General features: G+C 36.9%; 1 protein-coding gene across 15 annotated transcripts in view; it reads left to right on the top strand.

The window, feature by feature from the left end:
• The window catches only part of LOC109063041 (sickle tail protein-like), a 134,962-nt gene extending 108,650 nt beyond the window's left edge, over nt 1-26,312 (top strand). For 8 of the 15 annotated variants that reach the window (XM_042751818.1, XM_042751813.1, XM_042751815.1 and 5 more), the window contains 16 exons: nt 6,585-7,336; nt 11,009-11,113; nt 11,438-11,487; nt 13,150-13,313; nt 13,661-13,836; nt 15,434-15,570; nt 15,714-15,861; nt 17,209-17,626; nt 17,712-17,928; nt 18,005-18,309; nt 18,643-18,795; nt 19,461-19,565; nt 20,928-21,002; nt 21,297-22,934; nt 23,485-23,622; nt 24,604-26,312. In XM_042751818.1, coding sequence (XP_042607752.1) covers nt 6,585-7,336; nt 11,009-11,113; nt 11,438-11,487; nt 13,150-13,313; nt 13,661-13,836; nt 15,434-15,570; nt 15,714-15,861; nt 17,209-17,626; nt 17,712-17,928; nt 18,005-18,309; nt 18,643-18,795; nt 19,461-19,565; nt 20,928-21,002; nt 21,297-22,934; nt 23,485-23,622; nt 24,604-25,098 — 5,076 coding nt within the window. In that variant the 3' untranslated portion in view covers nt 25,099-26,312. The remainder of the gene's footprint in view (nt 1-6,584; nt 7,337-11,008; nt 11,114-11,437; nt 11,488-13,149; nt 13,314-13,660; nt 13,837-15,433; nt 15,571-15,713; nt 15,862-17,208; nt 17,627-17,711; nt 17,929-18,004; nt 18,310-18,642; nt 18,796-19,460; nt 19,566-20,927; nt 21,003-21,296; nt 22,935-23,484; nt 23,623-24,603) is intronic. The other 7 variants (XM_042751826.1, XM_042751828.1, XM_042751814.1 and 4 more) reach the window with 6 other exon arrangements.
• Nucleotides 26,313-26,544: the final 232 nt, after the last annotated feature.

Here is a 26,544-nt window from a genome sequence, read left to right as displayed (position 1 = left end):
CCCCTTTTGGAAGGCCAAATAAAGTAGTTTCGCTTTCACAACGAAACACACAGTGACTCCACAACATGGCAGCGGCGGCAACAGCGAGAATTAAAGAATAAAACATTTGGGCGGTGTTATGCAAATCTTCCCACATCGTGATGTAGACATGTGGGGGCATGTTAGAACGAGCCGTTTTAGGTAGGAGTGGTTGACTCTTAACTTTTATAAAGAATATCTCTTTGGATTTGAGACTTTAGTCTTTGCAACTTTACAGATCTTCTTTATGCACCAAGAGCTTGTAACACACCAAAGAGAAAGGAAAAATTTAAATAGCATCATATGACCCCTTTAAAAGTACAGCTCTTTTATATGGCATTATGACTAAGCTTTGTATGTTAGTCACACAAATGTGTGACTGTGCAAGTGTTTGGTGTTGGGTTGTCCTCTAGTTTAGGTAAAAATTAGATCAATAGGAACACATGTAACAAGGCAAGAAAAGTATAATCAGCAAGAAACTGTAACAGTCTTCACAACAGAGCTGTGTTGTTGTGAGGGGGTTCCTGATCACTTAAAAATCCTGTTCCACCTTCAAAAGGTTATTGCATAACAGCTATCAAAGCTTCAGGTTTTATGCAAGTTCTCACATGCTTTACCATGTGACCGACACGGATCTTAGGTTTGACGCCCAGCTCATATTGTGTGTCTGTATAAACACAGCAACTTTGCACGAAGTAATAAGACCTGCAGAATTTAATATATGTATATTTGCAAAAGATCATTAGTGATTGCTTTTTTTGCAAAATTTGAGATGTCTAAATGCATCAGTATATTATTTCAGTAGAGTATTTGAAGAAAAACATCACTTTAATTATCGGATTATTAAGGCCAAGACTGAAGCAGGTGATTAATGCATTAAAGAATATACTTTTACAGACAGTAGCTCTTAAAACAGTTTAAAGCATTGTATTTTGTGCCTCTAATGCTGTAATGTGACACCAAAGTTTACTATATTTATGGAATTATTTGTTTGTAGGTATATGCTGGTCTGTATATGTATCAGAGTGATGTCATATGATCTGAATATCTTGAAACTTGACAGTGCATATGACTTTAATCTCTCGTCATCCAATTAAAAAGCAGGAAAGTCCAAAACGGAGCACTTTCCTGTCACATGAGAGTCATTCCGCTCTTTATATCTTCCCCCTCTATGGAAAAAGGAAACATCTGATATCAACACACAGCAGTGGATGTTCATAAACAATGGTCCTTGTGTGCATGAAACCTGAGCGTAAATTAATATGCCAATGAAAACTTTTTTATAACATAATTATTTGTTGATATGTAAAATAAGACATGCGGTTAATGGTTTATTGAATCATCATTTTCAGGCCTGACAAGCTAAATGACATATTGTATAAATATGGAAATAAATCCGGTAGGGAGGATTGCCGGCAAATCTCCTAGTCTAATTGTGTTTGGTTCAGTAATTCAAATAATTCGAGCTTGATTTGAAGCCAGAACACACATATGATGAAGACCATGTTCAAACACACACGCTGATGCTTTGACCACAGTTGTTGCTATTGTAACTGTCAGGGGACAAGAGGTCCATTATGCTTTCTTCTAGAGCTTATATTGAAGTACACTTACACACACATGTGAATGAGCAAACACAGAAACACATGATCAGGCCTTCTCAGTTCAAGCAGGCTTGGAGATACTCAGACAGGTTTAACAGACTATGAAATAAGCCCTGCACCTGTTCTGTGTGTGTCTGTGTCAGAGAGAGAGGAAGAAAGAGGCTTGATCATTGTCGTAACTTCTTGTTGAAACTTTAGGCCAACTGCAGCAGAGTGAAAACTGATTTCATTCACTGAAATAATGTTAAAATACCAAATTACTGAAATCTGTTGTTCAACTTTATAATATACTGAATAAAATTAAAAGTCACATGAAGAATCAAAGTTGAGATAAATACTAATCTTGATAGTGTAAAATTTAATTCACACAAATACAAAACGGCATCATGGGAACACAAATGACACTAAGATAATGCAATAAACATTTTTTTAACAATATTAGATGTAACGTAAAACCCTTATGTACCCTTATGTTCCACTATTAATTATAAGATGCCATGGTAAATTTAACAGTATTTTACTGTAGAAATACATGAAATGTCACATTAGTTATATTATAGCTTTTCACTGTATAGTAAGGAAACTTACCATTAACCAAATTCTTACCGCAAAAGTGTTATAGTCTTTTTTCATTAAAATTCAAAGATTATTTGAATGTGTATTTTTATGTAACACAAGTGTCTGTGTGTTGAAAATCCAGCTGTTAATTTAAAGTGATTTAATGAGATTGTTTTAACAGTAGTGCACATATCCAGATCTGAATGTCTGTATCCGTACCTACACACACACACACACACACACACACCCGTCTAAGCTTATATGCATGCAGCTGTGTGTGTCTCAGTACCAGTCTGTTAAAACAGCAAGCAGATTATTGTGCAGCGTGACTGACCACAGTTTACAGACGACAGTTAATTTGAAACAGACCCATAAAAACCAATGCAGTCTGCTAAATTCTGCATGAACGTATGGTCAGATTAGTCTCTTTTGCTTGTCTGCATGAAGTTTGGTCCAATTTGCAGACCATTCTGACCAAAAGCTGCCTAAAGTTTTGTATTTCGGCATCCAAGATGTTTTTTGGGCAATCTAAAATCGATCATCTCACAGGTCTGTGTCAAAAATAATGGCATCTTCTTCCTACACTTAAACTTTCTGGTTGTAGGTTTTAACAAGGCCCTGTGGCCATTTATCTAAGAAAGAGAAAGCAAGAGGAGCAGAAAATGAGTGGAAAAGGGGGCATCAGAATTTGTCTTTAATCCCTCTTGGGCCAAATTCAAACCAAATGTTCTCATTCCGTCATCTTCTGATTTCTTTATTTATCACAGGTTTAATGTTTCATGTCAGCCTTCCTCCAGCAAATCCTCTACCTTTTAAGGTAATGCACAGAGAAAACGAAGAGATGAGAACCTGGAGAGGTTGAGACAGGCAAGAACTTTCATGTTATTCAGACAGTGTTGCTCAGGTAACATCTGGAGGTGATTTTTATGCCTTCCAGCTTCTACTGTATCAAACTCCCAACAACTCTGCTCTCTATACATATTATATTGTGCCGATAATTGTAATAAGCCAGTGCTCCACTAGTGCTAAAACTTTTCACAGTACTGTAGATTTGCAGGTAGGTCTCTTGAAGCATTTAGGAGATGTTGCCACAGTTCTTCTGGATTTAGTCTCAAGTTTCTTCATGTCGTCGCAAACAGATTGGATGATGATGAGATCAAATCTCTGTGTGGAGCACTGACTGTTGTTGGATTTATGCATACAAAAATCTCACTGGGTTATTACAACTAATGGCAAGAGGAATTGATGTTTCCTGCTGACACACTACAGCAAAAGACAGAAATAACTAGTTTTTCGAAAATGCTAATGGCCTAAGAATTTTGCACAGTACTCTGCATACATATAGTTTTACAAAAATATTAAGCAGCACTGTTTTCAACATTGACCACCAAAATCAGCATATTGGAATGGTTTCTGAAGGATCAAATGACACTTAAGACTGAAGAGACGTATAGCTGCAGAGAAAATTACATTTAAAGGGATAATTTACTCAAAATTGAAAATTCTGTCATCATTTACTCACCCTCATGTCATTTCAAACCTGTATGAGTTTCTTTCTTATGTTGAACATAAAATAAAATATTTTGAAGAATGCTGGTAATCAAACAGTTGGTGGTTGCCATTAATTTCTATAGTAGGAAAAAAAATACTATGTAAGTCAATGGCAACCACCAACTGTTTGATTACCAGCAATATTCAAAAAATACAACTTAATGTTCAACAAAAGAAAGCAACTCATACAGGTTTGGAACAGCATGAGGGTGAGTAAATGATGACAGAATTTTCATTTCTGGGTGAGCTATCCCTTTAATACATGACTTTTTAAAATATGTTAAATTAGCAAATGGTTATTTTAAATTGTTGCATTTCATAATATTGATGTTTATAATGTATTTTTGGTCAGATAAAGGCAGTCTCAATGAACATAATACTAGAGAGGTGGCAGGAAATGCAGAAAATTAGATTGAATATTTTTCTGTCTTTACATGTTTGAAGTGGTAAAGTGGAAAGTGAATTGCATATTTATTCATAGGATTCACCACCATGGTGATATGATGTTACAAAATAGCATGCTGGTGTCCTGAGGCACATAAAGACTTGGAACTCTCACCTGTTCTGGGTGTAGCCTGAACGCTGACTCACCCCCAGCACAATGCTCTCATTGTTTGAGATTCAGAGAAGCAGGGCAATTTCGAACCAAGCAACATCATTCTGTCATCTTTCAATTATTTTACAAAGCTCTTTGGCTTAAAGGCACATTCTTGTCTGTTTCTTCTCTATGTCTCTGCTTTGTTTGTTTTCTATTTTTGGATGATGCAGACATATTCAGAAAATAAATGCTTTGCTGTCTACTGCCTTCATAGGCAGCTGCCTTCTAAGGTGTATTCTAATTCGAGTGGAACCTGTACTGATTTGGTACTATTGCTTTAAATGAGTTACTGGTTTAAAAATGGCTTTGTGCTAAATGAAATTGGGCCCAAGGTGATGAAAAAGTCTGAATGACTGTTTTGTTTCTCTGTAATTTTTAGAACACATTTAGTTTCACTCTAAACCAGTTTTTCTCTGAATTCTGTTCATCTGTCAAGTCATATGGTTTTTCCTGTTGCTCCTCATTGCTGAGTTTGGAGCCGGATACATCTGAGTTTGTCTGACTAGTATCCTCAGGCGTGAAGTTCTGCATTCTGAAGTGCACTGATCGGAAATCTTTCAGCCGCTCAGGTCATATCTGAAATCTCACTGGCCTATTCTTTTATTTTCTGTTCCATGCAGTTATCAGATGCAGATACAACTTTTTAAGTGGTCTTTAAAAATTCCTGTCTCCATCTGTTATGTTTACTACTTGTTATTTCTGAATGACATGGCAGTTTATCTTTTGTTTTTAGTGGATTGTGGTAAACCAGGAGCATTGCTTTATGGATGCAGACTCTGTTTAAAGCAATACTATATCCACTTATGCCTTTTAATTACATTGAGGAATGTATATGAACCATGACCACCTATGTCTCAGTGCACACACACACATACTTGCACAGTTTTTCCAAAATATGAACTTCCATCTGAAGCGTATTAGTGTGATTAGTCTACTCTGGGGGATCTTCTTGGGTGGTCAAGTCAGATCAGGCTGCCCATGTGTGCTGCCTATTTAAAAACCAGCATAGATTACAGGTGCTCTGAATTTAGATGGAACACAATGACATATTATTTGATCCAAGCAGAAGGGGGGTTTTAACCATGAATACCATGATCACTCAGTAGCCCCTTTCACACTGCGATTCCGGAAAATACACGGGTAATTCAGCATCTGCCGTCTCACTAAATAAGGACATAATGCCCCTTTCACACTGCCAGTGATTACCCGGAATATGTGCGTGCGTTCACAAATATGTGCGTTTACGGCATTAGTTCTGGCTTTTGTTCACCCAGCACTGATCCCGGCAATGTTACTAGGTCCCCAACCTGGGATCAATCCCGGAATCAATCCCGGGACGTGTTGCGTCACACAGAAGGCGACCCGGCAATGTTCCGGCAATTTTCCAGGTCCAACGTGCCGTGTGTAAGGGGCCATAGTTTCTTTCTTTGACTTCTTTCAGGCCTTTCATTTCACATGTGAGATGGAAATGTAACACTTCTTTGTCACTGTGATGAATGAACAGAAATGCCTTTAGACTAAACTAGAGCATTGAAGATCCCATGGACCTCATTTTTGTGTGTATTCGTCAGTGTTGTTATAGAAAAAAATTTTTGCTTATTGAAATAAAGCTGAAATAAAATTTAAATATTAGATGAAAAACAGAAAAACTTCAATGAAAATGAGAAATGTTGCCCTGTCAGCTTTCCGAAATTAGAAAAGTTGTATACTGAAATGACCAAAACTGAAATGAAAACATTTAAGCTAAATAGAAATATTAAAAAACAAAAGCTAAAAAAGGTAAAAGCACATAACAAAATTGCTAAAATTAAAATGAAAACTGAACTTTTTAAAATAAAAGAACTCAAAATCTTATTAACTCAAAATATTAATAAATATAAATAATACTAAAATAACAATGGTATTACTATTTATGTTTAACATCCAAAGTGTAATTTTGGAGTATTTAAGTATTTTTAGTGAGTTTTATTCTCTATTTTTAGAGATAACATTATGGTTCTAAATGTAGAAATATATTAAGAAATATTGTTTTAATGTGATATCATCAAGTATTTTTTGGGATTTTCAAAGGATCATTTTAATATATTATTTAATTTTTGCTGCATAAGCCACTTACCAAATACAGGCCATGTTACCAAATGCAATTAACTTTTTAAGCTGGTTTATAAGCTGTTTTAATTCAGCTGGATTTCTTATGTTTGAAATATTTTCTCTCTTTTAATGTGAAACCTTATGTCCTTTTCTCTCTCATTCAGGTTCACAGGGAGATGATGTATGCTGGACCGAGTGGTCATCCTCTCCGGCAGCCCCCGATGGGTCCTCCTCCACCCCACATGCAGGGCTCCATGTCCCCTACCACACCTCATGCGATGCCCCCCTCCCCATCCCGTATCCCCTTCGGCCCACGCATCTCAGGCGGTGGGGTTGCAACGATGCCACGTGAACGAGCAGGACACACACTCCCCGCCCCCGCTCGTGCGTCCTCCCCCTGCCCGAGCGCCATCCTCGAGCGGCGCGACGTCAAACCTGACGAAGACGTAGCTGCAAAGAGCATGTCGCTGCCTGCCCGAGCCGAAAGTCATTATGCTGACCCCTATATGTTACATCACCATGCCCCACCCCCTGACACAGTAGACCACGCCTACCACCGTGCCACCATGCGCTCTTACAGTAACCCCGGTGTTCCCATAGAGCCCACGGACCATCCTTCGCTCTTCCGACAGAAAAGCAGGAAGTACACAGATAGCCAGCTACCCATGTTAGGCTCCAAAACCCCACCCCCCTCCCCACACCGGATGGGCGAGATGCGAGTGATGGACATTCACACAGTCCAACCGCAGAGTTCCATGACTCTTGAAAGGGCATCACCTATCAGACAATCATTTAGGAAGGAGGCTCCTCTTGCTATGGATACCATGGTAAAGGCAAGAGGTGGCATGGGGTCCCCGGCCACTCCTGATCTTCAGGTTCACAATCCTCTTGCCCCCTCAACAGACCCTCAGACACGGTGAGTCATCATAAAGTGTAAACAAGAATATTGAAGCATGAAAATAACTAACTTTCCATTTACAACATCCCAGTATACATCAGCATCTGTGATATGTTCATATTCTAACTCTGCATCAATTTATTGTCTTCCACTGCATCATGGCATTCCCTAACTGCATCCAAAACACATGAACAATGTCTTGTCTAAGTACTAGCAGCTATTATTGGATGTGCGTGTTAACGTTTAAATGGAAATTTGTAACCAATTTCTCGATTACTCTAACAAACATCCAAAAGAGAGTCAAAAACAGGTTGTATATTGTAAATCACCATTGTGGTAAATTATGATCATTGTAAATAAATGTAAGTGTTCACTTAATCAACATTAGCAAATATAGACATATACTGAACGTATATTAAAAGTAACTGTATCAATAGGTAGTGCAGTACCAACAAGTAGACGCTCAATAGCCTATTATAAGCAAGTATGTTTCATTTATAATGTTTACCCTTTAAACTAGTATCAAATTTTGTACTGCTGTTGTCCCTCATAACTGGTGGTATAAAAAAACCTATAAGCAAGCTAAATATTGGTATACGCCAATTTGACTTTATTTAGACTACACAGATATTTCCATTTTATTGTACTTCCTCACTTTCTAAGAGGACATTTCTCGGAGTGACATAGAGAAAACAAATGCGTCTAAGGTCTGAGGTAAAATTAAATGGTTATGTTTTCCACTCCCGATACTTTTAACAATAATATATTAATTTTAATATGTAAGATTAGGATGACCGTATGGTGGCCGAGGAGTGCAAAACAGATTACAATTCTGAAAACAAAATAACAAATTACGTATGCAAATCTAAAAAAACAAAATAACAATTCAGAAAACACAACAACAATTCAGAAAACATTATAACAAATCTGAAAACACAATGAAAAAATTAGAAAACAAAATAACAACACAAAAAACAAAAACAAAAAATAAAACAAACAAGAAGAAATAATAATAAAATACAGCACCATTGGTGGTTTGGGATTACTCACCGCTGACAGGAAGAGACATCTTTCAATCAACGATTATTGTTAACACACTTGGAGAGTGGAGTTACTTTCGATAAGGCAGGTTATTTTCACAAAGTGTAAATAGACACTCCGTATGTTTTATTCCATAGTAAGCACAATTCATACAATACATTTAAATTGAGCTACTTTAAGACCATCTCCGAACTTTCTACCAAGACTCTGCTGTTCTTAAGCTGGTTATTTCTGTATACGTTGATTGACAGATGTCTCGTCCTGTCAATGGTAAGTAATCCCAAACCAATGGCACTGTCTCAAACTATACCTACCTCTTTCGGTTTGTCAGAATTGTCGTTGTGTTTTCTGACTTGTTATTTTGTTTTCAGATTTGTAGTTGTTTCTGATTTGTTATTTTGTTTTTGAATTTGTCATTGTGTTTTCTGACTTGTTAATGTTTTCTGAATTGTTTTTGTGTTTTCTGAATTATTTTGTTTTTTAGAATTGCACTTGCATTTGCAATTAGTTTTTTTTTTGTTTTCAGAATTGTAATCTGTTTTGCACTTCTTGAGCACCGTATGACAGTAATATGAAACATGTAAAGCAAAACATAAATGTGCAAAAAAAGTAAACAGTTAGCCTATTTGCAATGTCAAGTAGCAGCAGCATTATCAATTAGTCAACTTTATCCCTAGTTATGTTCACGTAAATTTTTTAGGGCTGATAATCTGTTAAGCTCAGTTTGTTTCAAGAATAAAGCTTTATGTAACTCAGAAAAAAGACTTTGTACTATAATTCAGTCAGCTTTGTTTTACTGTGCTGGTTAAGTGGACTTAATCGTACCCTTTATGTTTGTCTGTGCCTTGTAAGTCAGATTTATTGTGCTTGGCGATGTACTCACTGGCTGAGAACAGTCAATACACAGAGTCAACATGCTAAACTGTTTTTATAGGGCAGAGCACATGCAGGCCAGACGTTTCTAACATTATCTTGTAGAGCAAAGAAATGGTGGTTTGGTGTGTGTGTGTTGGTACAGAAAGGGCAAATGGGCAGTTTAGCATAAAAAATACTTTAGTTAATCATTATTTTAAAAGTAAATGTTTTTGATTTATTGTGTTTTTTTGGATATGCTACAAAGATCACAGACAGGAGTCCAGATCATACTCACTTTCGCTTAATGCTTTTTGTAGATAGGACTGACCTTAAATCAAGGAAGTGTTTTATAATTTAAATGTGGTTAATATGTTGCCAAGAGATTTACTTCAAGTTGTTTTTTCTGTGCAGTTTCATATAAAATTCCCACTTTATGAATGGCAGCATGTTTAAAAATTTGGGGTTGGTAAGATTTTTAAAATGTTTTTGAAAAGTCTTATGCTCAACAAGTGATTAGTAAAAAACAGTAACATTTTAAAATATTATTATAATTGAAAAATACTGCTTTCTCTTTATATTGTAAAATGCAATTTATTTCTTTGATGATGAAGCTGAATTTTCAGTTTTTCCAGTCACATGATCTCTCAGAAATTATTCTAATTTGCTGATAAGTTGCTCAAGAAACATTTCTTAAAATTATCAATGTTGAAAACCATTGTGCTGCTGAATACTTTTGTGGAAACTTTTTTGTTGTTGTTGTTTCAGAATTTTTTGATGAAAAAAAAGTAGTGCTGTCAAACGATTAATCGCGATTAATCGCATCCGAAATAAAAGTTTTTGTTTTACATTATATATGTGTGTGTGCTGTGTATATTTATTATGTATATATAAATACACACACATACAGTGTGTATTTTTTAAAATATTTCCATTTATTTACATGTATATATTTATATTATATATAAATCTATCTAATATATAAACAAAATATTTTTCTGGAATATAAACATGCATATGTGTGTATTTATATATATATATAATAAATATACACAGCACACACACATATATTATGTAAACAAAAACTTTTATTTTGGATGCGATTAATCGAGATTCATTTGACAGCACTAAAAACAACAGAAAAGAACAGTATTTATTTGAAATAGAAATCTTAATAATATAAATGTCTTTACTGTCACTTTTAATCAGTTTAATGCAATCTTGCTGAATGAACATTAATTTGTCACTTATTCATAAATAAATAAATACATTTATATTTTTACGGACACTAAATTTTAAATGGGAGTGTGTTTAAAAACAACACTGTAAGTGATAAAGCAAGTATTCCACTTGGTAAATTTTATTTAAAATTTCTGTTTATGCATTAAAGTGCAAGAAACTGTGCTTTATTGTAAATATGAAGTGATAGTAAAATTTAGGCTGATGCCAGTGAGCTGATAATTATTTTCATGTTATAGTCAATAACCAATAAATGGCCAATTTTTGTGTAAATACATTAAAACTAATCACTAAAATCAATTGTTAAAGGCTACAACTGAATTCAGACATTACAACATTTTAATGTACATAATGAAAAATTGATATTTTAGCCAAAATTCTATATTAACCAGTTAGTATATCTGTCTTTTTATTTTTGATTAAAGAGTAAAATGGCTGTAGATAACTGAGCCATCTAAGGAGGTACACAGTCCTACTGTTATTTCATTTTTCCCCCTCGCCCGTCTCCACACATGCCCCATCAGTAGTAAGCATGCAATATGCTTTATCTCTCTGCAGAGAGAGAATGAAGGCCATGGAGCAGCAAATAGCCAGTCTGACTGGTCTTGTGCAGCATGCTCTCTTAAAGAGCCACAGCACTAACAGCAACAAGGAACACTCCAGGTAAGCAGGGCAGGCTGGGTAATGTAGTTTCCAGAATATCACATTGTTTCCCAAATCAAATAAGAAAGGAAAAAGGAGGAATATGGTGCATTAAAGGTGGTGGTAAACACTGGGTGTTTGAAAAACAGGTTATATGACTACTAACTGTGCATGAACTAAATTAACTCATTCTCACAGTAACTGGTGCCTTTACGAATGGCAGTGCTTGTGCCACTGTAACACAGACTAACTGCAAGTGTTTGTAGTGTTTGAGTGATTTTGTCTGTGTGTGTATATATGTGCATATGTGCATTCAGTAATTTTATATCTCTTGAATTTTTCCAGTGAGAAACCAGTAAATTCCGGATCACCGGCTCACAGCACATCCAGCACAGGTAAATTCCTTCTTACCATTGCTTCCAGACCTCATCTGGTTGTTTCTAGTGGTTGACATACATGCTGTTATTAGTAATATCAGGCAAATTCTCTGTTTATTGAGTCAGTTAATTTGTGTTATTTTCATGTAATTTTAAAGGGGTCTTATGACATTGCTAAAAAAGAACATTATTTTGTGTATTTGGTGTAATGAAATGTGTTTATGCGGTTTAAGGTTCAAAAAACATTATTTTCCACATACTATGCATTATTGTTTCTCCACTATGACCCGCCTTTCTTAAATGCATCGATTTTTACAAAGCTCATCGTTCTGAAAAGTGAGGTGTTTTTCTGATTGGCCAGCTATCCAGTGCGTTGTTATTGGCCGAATACCTCAAGCGTGTGACGGAAATGTTACACCCCTTAACATACTGTGATGGTGTCTCCCGGCACAACGAGAAAAAAACAATAAAACCCGTTACCAACGAGGCATTTGTAGTATCTAGTGGGGACATAATTACGGATTACAATGACTTATACTGTCTTTTTAAGCATTGCGTTGCATCGCATCGCATAAACATAAAACCATGTCTGCATTTGTGATCAGAAAAACAACAAACAACAAGTGCTACTCTACACTGCTTAAAACTCAGGTTTGAATCATCAGTGGCAAATTCTTTAAATATGAAAACATACTTACAGGCTGTGAGTCAGAATTGTAGGCTACTCTCCCAGGTTCAGGAAACAGTCCTCCGTAAAATGTGGAGGCGTGTTTAAACGAGGCATTTTAGGAGGGTGTAGACAACTCTTAACCTTTATAAAAAATATCTCTTTGGGTTTGAGACTTAAGTCTTTGCAACTTTAGGGATCTTATCTATTCACTAACAGCTTGTAACACTCCAAAGAGAAAGGAAAACTTCATCGCATTGGATGACCCCCTTAAATAAAGCAATTGTTATGCATGTGTTTTTACTATATTTAAATTAAATAGTGTTATATATACATTGGCTTTATATCGGCCAGCCTAGATACTGACTGGCACTGGCCATAAAAAAACAACATTGGTGTGTGTGGCTCTTGCAGTAACAGATTGTAATGCAGTGGCTGTTGTGCATCCCAAAAATCTGATCTTCTTCCACTCATCTGTCACTCAGAATTGCAGTGCCACATGTTTCCAACTGTTTCCACACATACACGCCGACGCGAACACAGAGAGCGAGTCACTCAAACAGCATAAGCCGCAAAAGAACAAACCCTTCTACACGCTGTCTTGCGCACTCACATAAATATGTACTTTTGCAAGAACTGATCTGAAATGCTGTGTTTTCATTTTTGCTCAGTGGAGTTTGAAATGTAATCTTGCCAAATGTTATGGTCAAATATGGGTACAACAACAAATATCACATCTCCTTAAGCTTAGGGCCAACATATGTGAATATGTATTTGTTAAGTCACTTTGATTGATTACATCAACAGCATAATTTCTTGAGCTATAAATTCTCTTTTTAAAAAATTCTATAAAACTTGGATCATCACATTATTTCAGCAATCCGTCTACATCTATGTCTATGTCAAATAACTGTGACACATACATTTGAGAGCACAATCTGACGTCTTAACATGAAATACTTTTGTTTGTGATCGTAGGTCATGTTTTTTGTATGTTTTTGTGTTTTGTTTAGGAGGTTCTCCTGTATTAGCACCAAAAGTTGCTACAGCACCTCCAGAGTGTAGCCCCGCCCCCACACCACCACTAGGCCCCGCCCCCTTGCATGTTAACCTACACCTGTTCAGGAAGAATGTCTCTGAGCTCCGCCTCCAACTGCAACATATGAGACAATTACAGGTAATGAAAGTCAGTTAATATCTTGAGAAATCTGCTGCTATAGTATGCATTTTGCCCTATATTTGTTCACCAGGTGTCTTAAATGTTCATTAAAGGCAACATAAAACAACATTTATAGCTCATTTATCTAGAGTAACGTGACAGATTTACATTCAGTAAAATAATATTCAGGGCAAAATTTTTGAAAGTTTTACATTAAAATCATTATAACACACTACAGTTCGAAATCTTGGGGGTCAGCAAGAATTATTTTTACCCTTATTAAGCAAGGATGCATTAAATTGATTAAACATCACAGTAAAGACACAAATAATGTTACAAAATGAAGTAAATGTGTGTGTTTTCAGCTTCAGAATCAGGAGTGTGTGCGTGCTCAGATAAAGCGTGTGGAGCAAGAGATCAGTGTGAAGCTGGCTGAAATGCTGAGACGACAGGAAGATCCAGCACAGAAACAGAGGACACTGGTGGAGGAAGAGAGACACCGATATCTCAGCATGCAGGAAAGAGTTCTCACCCAACTAGGGTACGACTCTCTCACACACACACACACACACACACACACACACACACACACACACACACACACACACACACACACACACACACACACACTCTCCATGGAATCTGAAATTCACTTTCCTGTGGACAAACAAATGCCTTTAATTTAAATCATTCTGGTATGATCCATAACAGCCCCTTTTTTAACTCATAGCCCCGTAAACCATAATTAAATCCAACTTTAATTTAACTGGTTAACAAGCATGTTCTCCAGACAGCTTTAAACATGCACAACTGAACTCAGTGGGAATAAACACTAGGCAGAGATCAGGAGCAGCATTAACACTGTGTTTTCCTTGGTTTTACGCCAGTGCCCAGTCAGCAAAGGTCTCTGGGTGCCTGCGAGCAGTGAATCGTTGAGCCAACAAGGACAGTTTGACTTTTACACGTGTGGCAGCTTAGGAATGTGACATTTCTCTTTGTGAAAGGAGATGTGAAACGTGGAACATTAGCAAACTGCCTCGTTTTATTTACCAAATTACACATAATTCATATAATGATGTATTTAATATGATGAAGACATAGTTTCAACATACACTGTGTTGTTATATATTTATTTGTTTTATTTTTTTGGAACCTAATAAGAGTGTTAAAGTGTAAAAATTGTTTCAGATTTTATTTTATTCTTATGTTACTGCTTATATATACGCTAACAGGGTCCAAAATTAACACTCACCAAGTGCCAAATGGTAGTGAACACTCCCTAATCAGTCTTTAACTCTATAAACATGGTTTAAAACACAATATAAAAATTAAAGTTTTAAAAATATACTTCTTATTGCTGGTGTCTACTAAACCACCCATATAAACATGATAAACAATAACCATTTTTATGAAAGGTAGCATTTTACAGACTCAGTAGTATTTATGGAAAATAGGGGGCAAATTATCAAAAGCATAAACACACACACACACACACACACACACACACACACACACACACACACACACACACACACACACATATATATATATATATATATATATATATATATATATATATATATATATATATATATATATATATTTAAATATATATATAAAATGTAAAACACTGTACACTAATATAAACTAGTGGTTCTCAAACAGGGGGCCACAGGATGACTTAAAATGGTTTCAACTTATATTTGTTTTATTTTAAAATAATCAAACTTATTTTAAATGCTAAAAACAAAACAAAAAACAAGGTGAATATTGTGTTGTAAAAGAAACTGAGAACCACTGATATAAACAAGCATGGTGTAACATAAGCAAATCAGCGAGGGCCATAATGTAATAATTCTCTCTGAACTCTCACTAAGTCCTTCAAGCATTGGATAGTTTTCTTCAACTAGAATTTTAGCAGCCAAGAAGACCATATAAGACACTTGGTGGCAAAAATGTCAAGAGCATAATGTGAAATCTACACTGCCCTCTGGTGCCACGACAGTGTAATTTCAATATTGATCAGATGACTGGATGACAAAAACACAAGTTTATGTGGATGGATGGGCTCATCAGTAATAATATAAGATATTTGCATTGCTGTTTGTGTCATAAGTGTCACTTCTGTTTGTGTGTAGTGATCTGGAGCAGTATGTGGAGACACTGAGGACTGACTCCAGCCCTGCTGTGTCTCAGAGAGCCGTGACGCTGAAGGAGGTAGAGGAGGGAGCTGTCAGTCTGAGGAAGGTGGGCGAGAACCTGGCTGGACTGAAAGGTACAACAACATAAATGTCTCAGACAAACTAGGAAGGAAAATCCTCCTACTTAACTCTCAGTCGTGTTTAATGACGACTGACATGCGTAAACAGGTTAAATGTCAGACGCTTTAGTAGCAAAACGTCATTTTCTTTCCTGCAGGGGAGTTTCCAGCTCTTCAATCCCATATGCGAGCGGTGCTCAGGGTGGAGGTGGAGGCTGTTAAGTTCCTCAAAGAAGAGCCGCACAAGCTTGACAGCATGCTGAAGAGAGTCCGAACCCTCACGGACACACTCAGCAACCTTCGCAGGTACAGACAGAGAGAGAAGGAGATTGAGACACACGTTTCAATTGCGAATATAATAAGACTGTGGTTAATAAAATACATTATGACAAACTTTATGGATCTGTACAACCTTCTGATTCCAGCCACGTATCCGAGCAGCCAGAGTGTTATGAAAATGAATATGCAGTTTCTGTTCTCCATCTTTCATTCATATTGTAATCATGTGTGAGCAGAGACTCTGAATAGGTGTAGACAGTTGAGAGATCTAGAGCATCTGCTGCTAGTCACTTCCCTTCTCCTCTGTGTCAGACCTGATCAGACTCAAGCCGGTTGCCGTTCTCTGTGAATGTGCGAATGCAATGAATATTACCAGCACTCTGGAAAATAGTGTTTTGTTTCTGAAGCTGCTGCGTGTTTCTGTTCCGCTAGCGGCACCAAATGTAATTGCAAACCTAAACAGATTTGTACATATTCTAATGAAAATGTGTGTGAAATAGGTGGTTGCTAGTGTGTTTCGGGTGGTTTCTAATTGGTTACTTATTGGCCCCAATTCAAAAGTTTTCTCCCCCAAGTCTAGGTATGACTCAGGTCTCTTCTTCTGTGGTAGTCAGTAAGATTGTAATGTATATTTTGTTATCTGCCAATCAGGCAAAAACCCAAGTTAAAATTAAATTACACCGACTTATTTCCTCTCTTTTTCTTTTTTTGTATTTTCCTTTTTTATTTATTTTTTTTAAACTTAAATTTAATTACATTATATTTTATATAATGTAATAAAATTGATTACAGTCATTCATTTAATGTAACTAAATTGAATTAGATTGTATTTTAGATTTATTTTACATTATATTTTAACTTGCCCGTATTTTTTTATTTTTAAAAATGTTATTCATTTTATTTAAATTAAATTACATTGCCATCCCTTTCTCTCTTTTTCTTTTACCCTTTCTTTTTTAATTTAATTTTATTTCTATTCTTTATTATATGTATTGTTTTATTTTTAAATGTTAACATTTATATTTATTTTTATATTTATATATTTTTTAAATAATGTATATAATAATTTATTAATTTCAAATACAAGAAATTTACTAGGGCTCATAGTATTCATGTTGGTAGTACAAACGTTCAGTCATGGGTTTGTTCAAAACTCTAAAATACTCTTTTTTTTTCAAAGAAATGTTCTGAAAGCTCCAAAGAGCCACTAGAGAAATTTTAGGAGTATTTTAATACTTTTAAAAAATTACAGCAGCTTTTACTCCTTAAAAAATATATTTTCGAGAGGATAAAAATAAGCTCATGATTTTAAATTTGGTTAGATTTTACTGTATTGTGAATGTTTTCTTTATTGATTTCTCATTTATTCTTTAGGTCTGCCACAGATAGCCTGCTGAAGCCCTCTGACCCTGCTTCCTCTACACCTGCCTCTGAAAAACCAGAATCAGCTGTGGCTGAATTGGTTGCACCTCAGAGCTCCACGGTGAGGTCAGAGGTTATGACGTCAAACCCTGTAGTGATCCACCACGCCCAGGCCACTCCGGTAGCTTCACAACAATCCCAGCAATCAACAGCACCCTCACCCATTCCCTCTGCCGCACAAAGACGAGAGTCTACCCCTTCACCCACCAAACAGCTCAAAAAACCCTCACTCGAGCAGACACTGATACCAAATAACAGCAGTAATGGAGTCTCTTCTAATGGCATTCATGGCAAAGGTCCTTCTCCAAACTTCATTGAGGAGATCCACGCAAGCTGCAGCAAGAACAAGAACAGAGCTGTGTCTATAGAGGTGAGTATTGTGCATGTTAAACCAAATGAGTGAGGTGTAATTGTGCATTCCATTATTTAGTTACTCGTTTGATTGTTATTTTCAGGCTGCAGAGAAAGAATGGGAGGAGAAGAGGCAGAACATGGGTCATTATGATGGGCAGGAGTTCGAACGGATGCTCCAGGAAGCAGAAGCCAACATGCTGAGAGGAATACCAAACCTTGAGGTGCCCAGCGAACCTGAGGGCTCCCCTGCAGTGGTTCCTACCTCCCTGCAGGAGGTGGTAGAAAAAAATGAGCCCACAGCAGCACCAATAGAACAGGGTAAGAGACTGAAAGACACGCAAGAGCTCTTGAGACTACTGTTTGGTGATGTTTATACTTAATCGTGTTTCTGCAGATGACAATCAGCCAAATTCTGAGAAACCTACTAAGACTGCTCCAGAGAAACCTCCCAAACCTCTGGAGAAACCAGTTAAGTCAGCTTTGGAGAGACCTGTTAAACCCAACCTATCCATCAAATCCAGCCTGGAGAGACAAAGTAAGACTCAGGAAAAAGTTGTTAAGCTTCAGACCACAGAGAAAGCCAACAAGTCTCCTCCTCCACCCCCACCTCGACGAAACTACACCTCCAATACTGGGATGACCACCACCCGATCTGGAGAGGTCATTTACACCAGCAGAAAGGAGTCTGTTATGGTACAAGTGTGTTTGCAGGACAGAATTATTATTATTATTATTATTATTATTTATTTATTTATTTATTTTTTTTTTTACTTTGTTTGAAGTACCAATAGTAAAATTAAATAAATAAATATATTTACATGAACTTTTATTTATATATGTAAAATAATTATTATTATAAATGAAATAAAATAAAATAAATCTATAAATATAAATAACATTTTAATTATATTTTAAAATAATAATTATTATAAAATGAAATAATAATAAAAAAATAGTAATTATAATTTATATAAAATGGAATAATACAATTAAAATATAAATATAATTAAATGAATACAACTTGTTTCGTAGGAGGGTGAAGAGGAGTCCAACAGTACAGCATCACAGCCTGAACCAAAATCCTCTCCAGAGGTGAAGGCCAAACCCATTACTCCTCCACCTATCGCTGCCTCGGCTATCACTGAGGAAGAGGATGAGGGAGACAAGATTATGGCAGAGCTACAGGTGAGATACACATATAAACTCAAACATACATATGCTGTACACATGCACACTAATACAGACTTGTAGCAAGCATAACTTCATGTTCCTAATGGGTATAAATGTTTATACATGCACATGCTCACTTACTTTCACAAACTATAGGTGTTTTGTTGTTTAAACATATTGGTGTGAAATTGCTTTGGTGTGGGTGTTAAGATGCTTTGGGTGTTTCCTACAGCTCATTCGGTGGCAGTTTCATTTCACTTGCCATAGATTAGCTACTTGTCTCACAATTCTATAAATTTACTACATAGTTCTCATAAATTCTATTAAAAAACAAAACAAAACAGCTTTTTAAAATAATGCACATATTCATACATGCTTAATAGGACAGAAAGTGTAATGTAATCAAAATACATGTAAAAAGAATTGCATATAAATAAAAATTATAATACTAATATAGATAGATAGATAGATAGATAGATAGATAGATAGAAAATACATTCATTTTTGTCATTTAATTTTGATGACAATAAAAATACATATAGGCAGATCATAAAATCTGATTTGATTAAACTAATTGATGATAATTTCTGTTACATGGTACAGAAATCTTGAACAGGTTTGCCCAATTTACTTTGGGCAAATTCTAATATTTTACCCCTTTCCTCACAAATTCTTCTCAGGTTTTCCAGAAGTGCTCTTTTAAGGAGGTAGGGCTCAAGGGTTTGGTAGAGCCACAGATCAGAGAGCTAAGACCTGGGGTCTTACTGCCCCTTAAAGATAAGAAGGTAAAGGATATGATGTCCTTTAGTAGACCCTCCAACTGCCTGCCTGTGCCAGCCGCTTGTCCTTGATGGCTTTTCTTTGCAATGCTTGTATGGCTTTCTTTCCCTTTGCTAACTTCCTCTGTACACTTTTGTGATGGGTATCTGACACCAGAAATGTACTCACTGTTCTTTAAGTTTAAATTCTGTTCCTTTCCTTTTAATTCTGCTGAACTCATGACCTGTGCTGATTGTAGTGATGTAGTGTGAGCCAAAAGGGGAAACAGATATGATTGGGTTTGATGATATGCTCTGAGTCATCCAATCAATAAACTAGATTTTCGACACTCTGCTGTCAAAGGGTGTTGTGTGTGTGTGTTTTCTTTTTTACATTTAGCATTTTAATAAAAAAAAAAGTGTGATCTCTATTGGAGACCATTCAATTTCCGAAGCTTACCTGAGGTTACATTTATGCTTTACAATGTACATTTACAGGTTGAGTTATCTAACTGGGTGTAGCATAATCAAATTGTGCTGGGCAAAAATTACGAGAAATTATCAGGACCTACTTTAATGTGCACATCTAGTTTTGTCTTCAAAAAGGGTCAGTGTCTAAATCATATGTATCAATACAATGCAACTTAGAATTGGTTTGTTGTACAATTGCAACTTAGAATTGTTGAGGATTTTAGAGGACATTTTCAGCTAGCAGTCTGGAGTTCAGAATTTGTTCTTTGATCTTCTCACTTTGCTGCATGCCTGCTACTGTATAAGCCTCCTTACTTATTTAATGGGTTTTCAGTCTCACTTTCTCTCTTTACCTTCATTGTCACAGTATTTTCTCACTGTCAGAAGTTGTGCAGTGTAATATAGAATTTACAGGTGAAATATAACCAATAAGAACCTTGTTATGCTCAAAATTGTATTCAAAATGGAAAAAGTTGGAAACTGTTGGTACATGCAATGCAAATTTAAAATGACGTTTTCATTGTTTGTTTCCCTTTTCTTGTGTATAATTTTGAGCTGTTTTCTAAGATTCGTTCACAAAGGCCTTACTGTAAGTCTAGCTCCAGATTATGGTTTTAATCCCTTGAAGTTGGTTTTTATTATTAATCCCATTCATTGCATATTTTAAAATATGATTATTACTGTAGAGAAGAGAAATAGTCTTTATGTACAGCTGCAACATATTACTGGCATCATTAAGGTTCAAAACATATTTCATGACAATTCTTAATATTAAAAAATATTTTGATATATATGGTAGAATATATGATCCAAGAATGTGTTCGTCAGAAGCAGCCTATATGTTTTCAGTGGTCATAGAGTAGCTTATAGACTGCGATTGTTTATTTGTGAAGTGATGTTTTTCCCCACAAACCACAGAATACTGAAAACCAAGATGACAAGAACCCTGACACAGATGAGAATGGCAACAGTACAATACGTCAGAGTCCTGGGGTGAGCTGCAGTGTTTATTATCACAGTTACACAGTAATTATAAACTTATTATAAACCCCTAAAAAATTTATCATGGTATGATAGTTTGAGCTCTGTTTAAAAAAAAAACTTAAATCTTAGTGACGACTGGTCATTTAATAGTTAGAACCCCATCACTAAAATAGTCAGTAATGACCAAGTCAGTTGTAGCATATGATTAATACCATGTAGGATTACTAACAAAAATATATTTGGCTCATGAAACTATACCTAATTGAAATTTCATTTTTTCTTCTCTGACCTTTGACCTTTTAAGTCATCTACTATGTCACAGCTCAGATCTCCAAGGGAACTCCATCAGCCTCAGAGGAATCAACAGAACGTAGAGACGCATCACAGTCTCCCCCATCACAGGTGTCAAATGTCAATGCTTCTGACCAATGCCAAAGCCAGCTGCAGGTATCCACTAACAAATTTGGCGTCCTCAAAAGTAGTGGCCCAGCCAGCTCTTCTATCACTCTACAACAAAATCAGCTGTCTCGTTCAGCCTCGTTGAAGTCAAATCCACCCTCTCCACTGGAAGAACTCCCAGCTAGCCCAACCCAAGGGAAAGTTCATGTGGTCAAGGCTGCTCAAGTGCAGGTCAGCATAGAAGAGAGGGTAGAGTCTCCAACAGCAATTTGCTCACCAGTCTCTTTTGAAAACACTGCACCAATTCTTTCTAAAGCAGTCCCTGTTGGGACAGATTTAGCAAATCAGAAACTTATATTTGGTTCATCTAAGGTGAAGGAAAAGAAATTTGAGGAAATGGAGGAAAATAATGAGGCCTCTCTCAGTCCCGATCTGTCAGGAGAAGAGCCACCTCCGCCTCCTCCTGATAACTTTGCCTTTATGATCACTAACACCAAGGTACAAGCCCTTTCCACTGGAGAGTACCATCAGCTAGTCAATGCCAAGAAAGGTAGTGTGCAGACAGTAACTGTTGGCAGCAAACGACCAAGTGCTTCTGAATGTGGCATGGCATCAGGAGGTGATGCCAGTACTAATGGTCCCACTGGTGCTGACAACGCCAGTAAAAAGCCAGTCATCATCATCTTTGACGAGCCAATGGATATCCGCTCAGCTTATAAACGCCTCTCTACTATCTTTGAATGTGAGGAGGAGTTAGAGCGTATGCTTGCAGAAGAAAGAATAGATGAGGAGAGTGAGGAAACTGAGGAAGAAGAATGGACTAAGGGAGTGCAGGTCAAACAGAATGCAGAAGGTAGGGATTCTGGAAAAAGTACTGGTTCAAATTCTCCTGCAGATATCACAGATGGTCAAGTCAGGAACTCTTCTTCATCCTCATCTTTATCTGAGGGAGGGGCATTAGTAGACGTTACTGGTGATGCAAAGCAGGATGGAAAGAAAAAGTTCAAGTTTAAGTTCCCCAAGAAACAGCTAGCAGCATTATCGCAAGCCATTCGAGCTGGAAGTAAATCAGGCAAAAAGACTTTGCAGGTTGTCGTCTATGAGGATGAGGAAGAGTCAGATGGGACTGTCAAACAACACAAAGAGACCAAGAGGTTTGAAATTGCTTGCTCCAAGACAGAGTCTTCAAAATCAGATCAACAGGAGCCTAATGGACGAACTGACGAGATTCGTAAGAATACCTACAAAACCCTTGACAGTCTAGAGCAAACCATAAAGCAGCTAGAGAACACCATTTGCGAAATGGGGCCGAAGTCTTCGGAAGAGCCTGAAATATTGGTGAAACCTGGAACTCAGGACAATAAGACTGAAGAGAGTCCAGGGCACTCAGAGAAAGGACTCTCTCCTAAAACCTTGGTCCCTAGGTCGACTTTTGCCAGTAAAGGTCCTGGTCTACGAAAGAAGACAAAACCACAACTCCTTCCTCGACCTGCCATCATACCAACTACTGGGGTCTCAGTCGCACCAGTTCCCGCCCAGCAGGTCTCTCTCTAGCTCCTACTACCTTAGCAAAGACTATGGGTCTGTCCTTCTACTCTTGCTCACAACAGTTCCACCCTATCCAGTGACTTCTGAAGATCCTTAGCCTTTCCTGCAGTGGAGGCTACCAACTCTGGGATCTGAACTTTTTAACACCTTCACATATTTTAATAAATATGGTGTGTTTATTTCTGGAGTGGTGTGTCATAGATAGACCTTTGTGTGTTCAATGATGGTGCTCTAATCTTGGGTTATGGCAGCCAACAACTTTCACAGTCTTAGAACCACAGTCTCACACTGTGTCTGGATCCTTTTTGTGGATTCTAAGGCAGTCCTTAAAGAAATTTGTTGGTATTCTGGGCTGGTTTGCATGTTTCCTTATTTCTCTTCCTGGTATACAAACTTTACAGTGTCATGGTGATACCACACAGATGTGTTGTGCAAGCTTTGTCTTGCTGTTATTTAGCTTACAAACCACCTCAAAAATGGCTCTCTTTTTGTTTCTTTCTTTTTATTCCTTTTCTCTTCTGTTTGGTTTAAATCCTTTTTGCAGAATGCCAGCGTGGTCTCACCTACTAGTCGGATGCCGGTGCCTGTTTCTGCCAAGGCGCGGCAGCAACCGGGCACCTCAGAGAAAGAGAGGGCAACAAAACCGCAAAAGCTACAGGACTCTCAGAGGCAGTTCCGCCAGGTAGTCTTATCATAGGACCACTTGTCCAGTCAGAAAGACACACACACCTAGGCATAGACTGAATGCTCGAGAGGAAAGTCAGTTCTTGCAGGGCTTGTATTGAGAGGGGAAAAATAACTAACAAAAAGCCTGATGAGACCGAACAAACTGTTCTTTGGTTAAAGGCCTAGTGCCGAAAGCTATCTTTGAACTGTTGACGTTTTTTCCTGCTACATGTTTTTTGAATGGCTGTGACCGAAGGCGACTGACTGTTATTTCATAATACCATCAAATGCTTCTGCATGTTTGCTTTGCTTGTGGCTTTGGTGCTGTAAAAGACAAACTAATTTACAAAAGTGAAAGAAACAAATATAAACACCACAGCCACTGCTTACCTAACATTATTGGATGCTTAGACTAGGGTCTCTTTAACTAAAATACCACTGACATCTAACCCCTACACACTCCAATGCCTGTGACACTTCAACTTGCCTTGTAAGTCAGGATGCTTCTCTGTTTAACCCATTTTTGGACCCTTTTCCTGTATACCTCTCGGAGGAATCTGCAAACCCTGGCCTCAGTGCCAAGGGTCCACAAATCCACTTAAGTCCCCATTACCCTGTGGATGCCTTCCCAAATTGTACCTCCCCTATTCCTTCTGGAGCCTCCTTTGGTTATGAGTACTGGTTGGTTGCACTCACTCTGCGCAATACTCACTCTAAAACTTATAATCCTACTGTCCCTCACCTTCACTCTCCTTTCCTTCTTACAGTCTATTTAAAGGGATTTTTTTTTAGATTCTCACCCTCAAGACAGATAGTTTTGTATGTGTGTGCCTTTAGTATTTTCACCTATATATGTAGTTTCTGTGTCTTTGATAATCTATCATGATTAACTGTAGATCCCAGTAGTATGATCTGAAACATGCTTAGAAATTTTGCGTATTTTAATCATCAGTTCCCTATGTTGACAATCAGTGTGTTTTGGCATCTTTGTTTGCAGGCTAATGGAAGTGCTAAGAGATCTGGAGGAGATCCCAAATCCACTTCTCCTACCGTGCCTGCTTCTAAAATTCCTGCTTTTTCCTCTAGTACGGGAAAAAGCTTGTCCCAGTCTGATTCTACTAATATTGTTCATTCTTCTTCTCCTTTATCTTCCTCCCTTCCCACTAGCAAATCTTCTATCCCTCCTCCTCGATCCAATTCCACCCCCTCCTCTCATATCCCCTCCCTTTCTAATGGTTCTTTAAAATTTGCCCCTCCCACTCACAGCACTAAAGGCCTCTCTATTCCCACGCAGACACAAAACGGTCGACCTTCCTCCTCTTCTTCCTCTTCCTGTTCCCACTCCCCTTTGTCCCCGACTATGTTGAGTCAGAGTGCGAAGAGTATCCGTACCATTCACACACCCAGCTTCACCAGCTACAGTCGGCCACACAACGGAAATGCCGGTAAATCAGCTATTCCCACGGTAACTCTCGCTAAGGATGCTGCATAGAATGCTTCGCTGCTTCGCAACCATTTATGTATCTCTTAATGAGGTGGAGTCACTCCAGATTTTACTTTGATTCATTTTTAAGTTAAGATTTTATTTGTTTAAACAGATAATGTTGTTCTATCAGAGTGAACTTTGTTTTGGCATGACTTTGGTTATTGCATGTTATTATTTTCTCTGTTAAAGTGAAAGGCCATCATCCATTAATCAGTGTTTTAAACTTGAATCTCTGCAAATCATAAACATATAAAAAGATAAACTGTTTTATTTTAAAAACTAAAGAAAATGATTTAATTGCAGAGAGCAGGCTCTTGATCAAGGATTTTACAGAGCACTTCATTTGAAAAGAATATTTATTTTTCATACAAGTTGAGAGACTAAAAAGTATTCAAGTCAGTAGTAAAAGTATGTAAACAGTGTTTTGGTTATTAGTATCCTCTAAATGATTGTAGATGTTTTTTTGTTCTTGTTTTTTTTTTTTTTTTAAGTTGACAGACATTGGTTGTAGCCATAATAAGTAAAAAAGTACTGTAAGTATATTAACCATTAATACAATTTGACAAACATTGTGTCTGTTTTTGTATTTCTTTCTCTCATGCACTGCCAATGTCTTTAAGATTTATCATTATAAATCGACAACAGTTTTGCATTGAACAGTTGTCTGTCTTTTCAGTAGTTGTGCCTATTTGCCAAAGTTTGTATTTTACATCTTTAAAACTGACTATATATACTGTGTTAGACACTTTGTACATTTAGGATAGGTTATATCTGGTTTAACCTACCTATGTCACAGTTCCTTGATTTACTCATGCAGTTTATTGCTCTTAAATTAATGAGTATTGATGTCTAAATGTAAACTAAAATTGTAGTGATTGATACGATTGCTCTCTACTTCACATGTACATACTGTAACATCTCTATTTCAGAGATTGTCTTTAGTTTTGTTAACATATTGTACCAAAGTTTATTTCTATGCATGCCTATACAAAATTGCAGAAAGAGAGAATGTAATAGAAAAAAATCACGCTTGCACAGACAGATTTTGTAAATATGTTTTCTTCGGTTTTGTATAGCTTTAATTGCAGAGGCAATCTGTGCAAAAAGAGTGTAGGTATTAAAGTAGTAAAGTTCTGCATGCTTGTTGTTCACATGGCCTCTCGGCTATGGTTTCTCCACTGCAACACTGCAAGTCCTTCTATTAAACATTTTGGCAGATAGTTCAGCTGACTTGTGTTTTTTTTATCCAAAATATTTTCTTTTACACTTGCATGGTAATGACATTCAGTACACATGTCGTGAACTCTCTACTGGTCAAAAATTGTGACAAGCTTTATTGAATGTATGTAATGTATGCTGTAGTCAAAATGTTTTGACATTTAGGAATCTGAAACAAAGCTTGAAGATTTAATTTCTTTTGATTTGGTTTGTTTAAAATATTGGGGAACTTCC

Source organism: Cyprinus carpio, chromosome B24 (genome assembly GCF_018340385.1).
Source record: "Cyprinus carpio isolate SPL01 chromosome B24, ASM1834038v1, whole genome shotgun sequence".
Taxonomy (NCBI): domain Eukaryota; kingdom Metazoa; phylum Chordata; class Actinopteri; order Cypriniformes; family Cyprinidae; genus Cyprinus; species Cyprinus carpio.
This window is presented reverse-complemented; position numbering and strand designations above follow the sequence as displayed.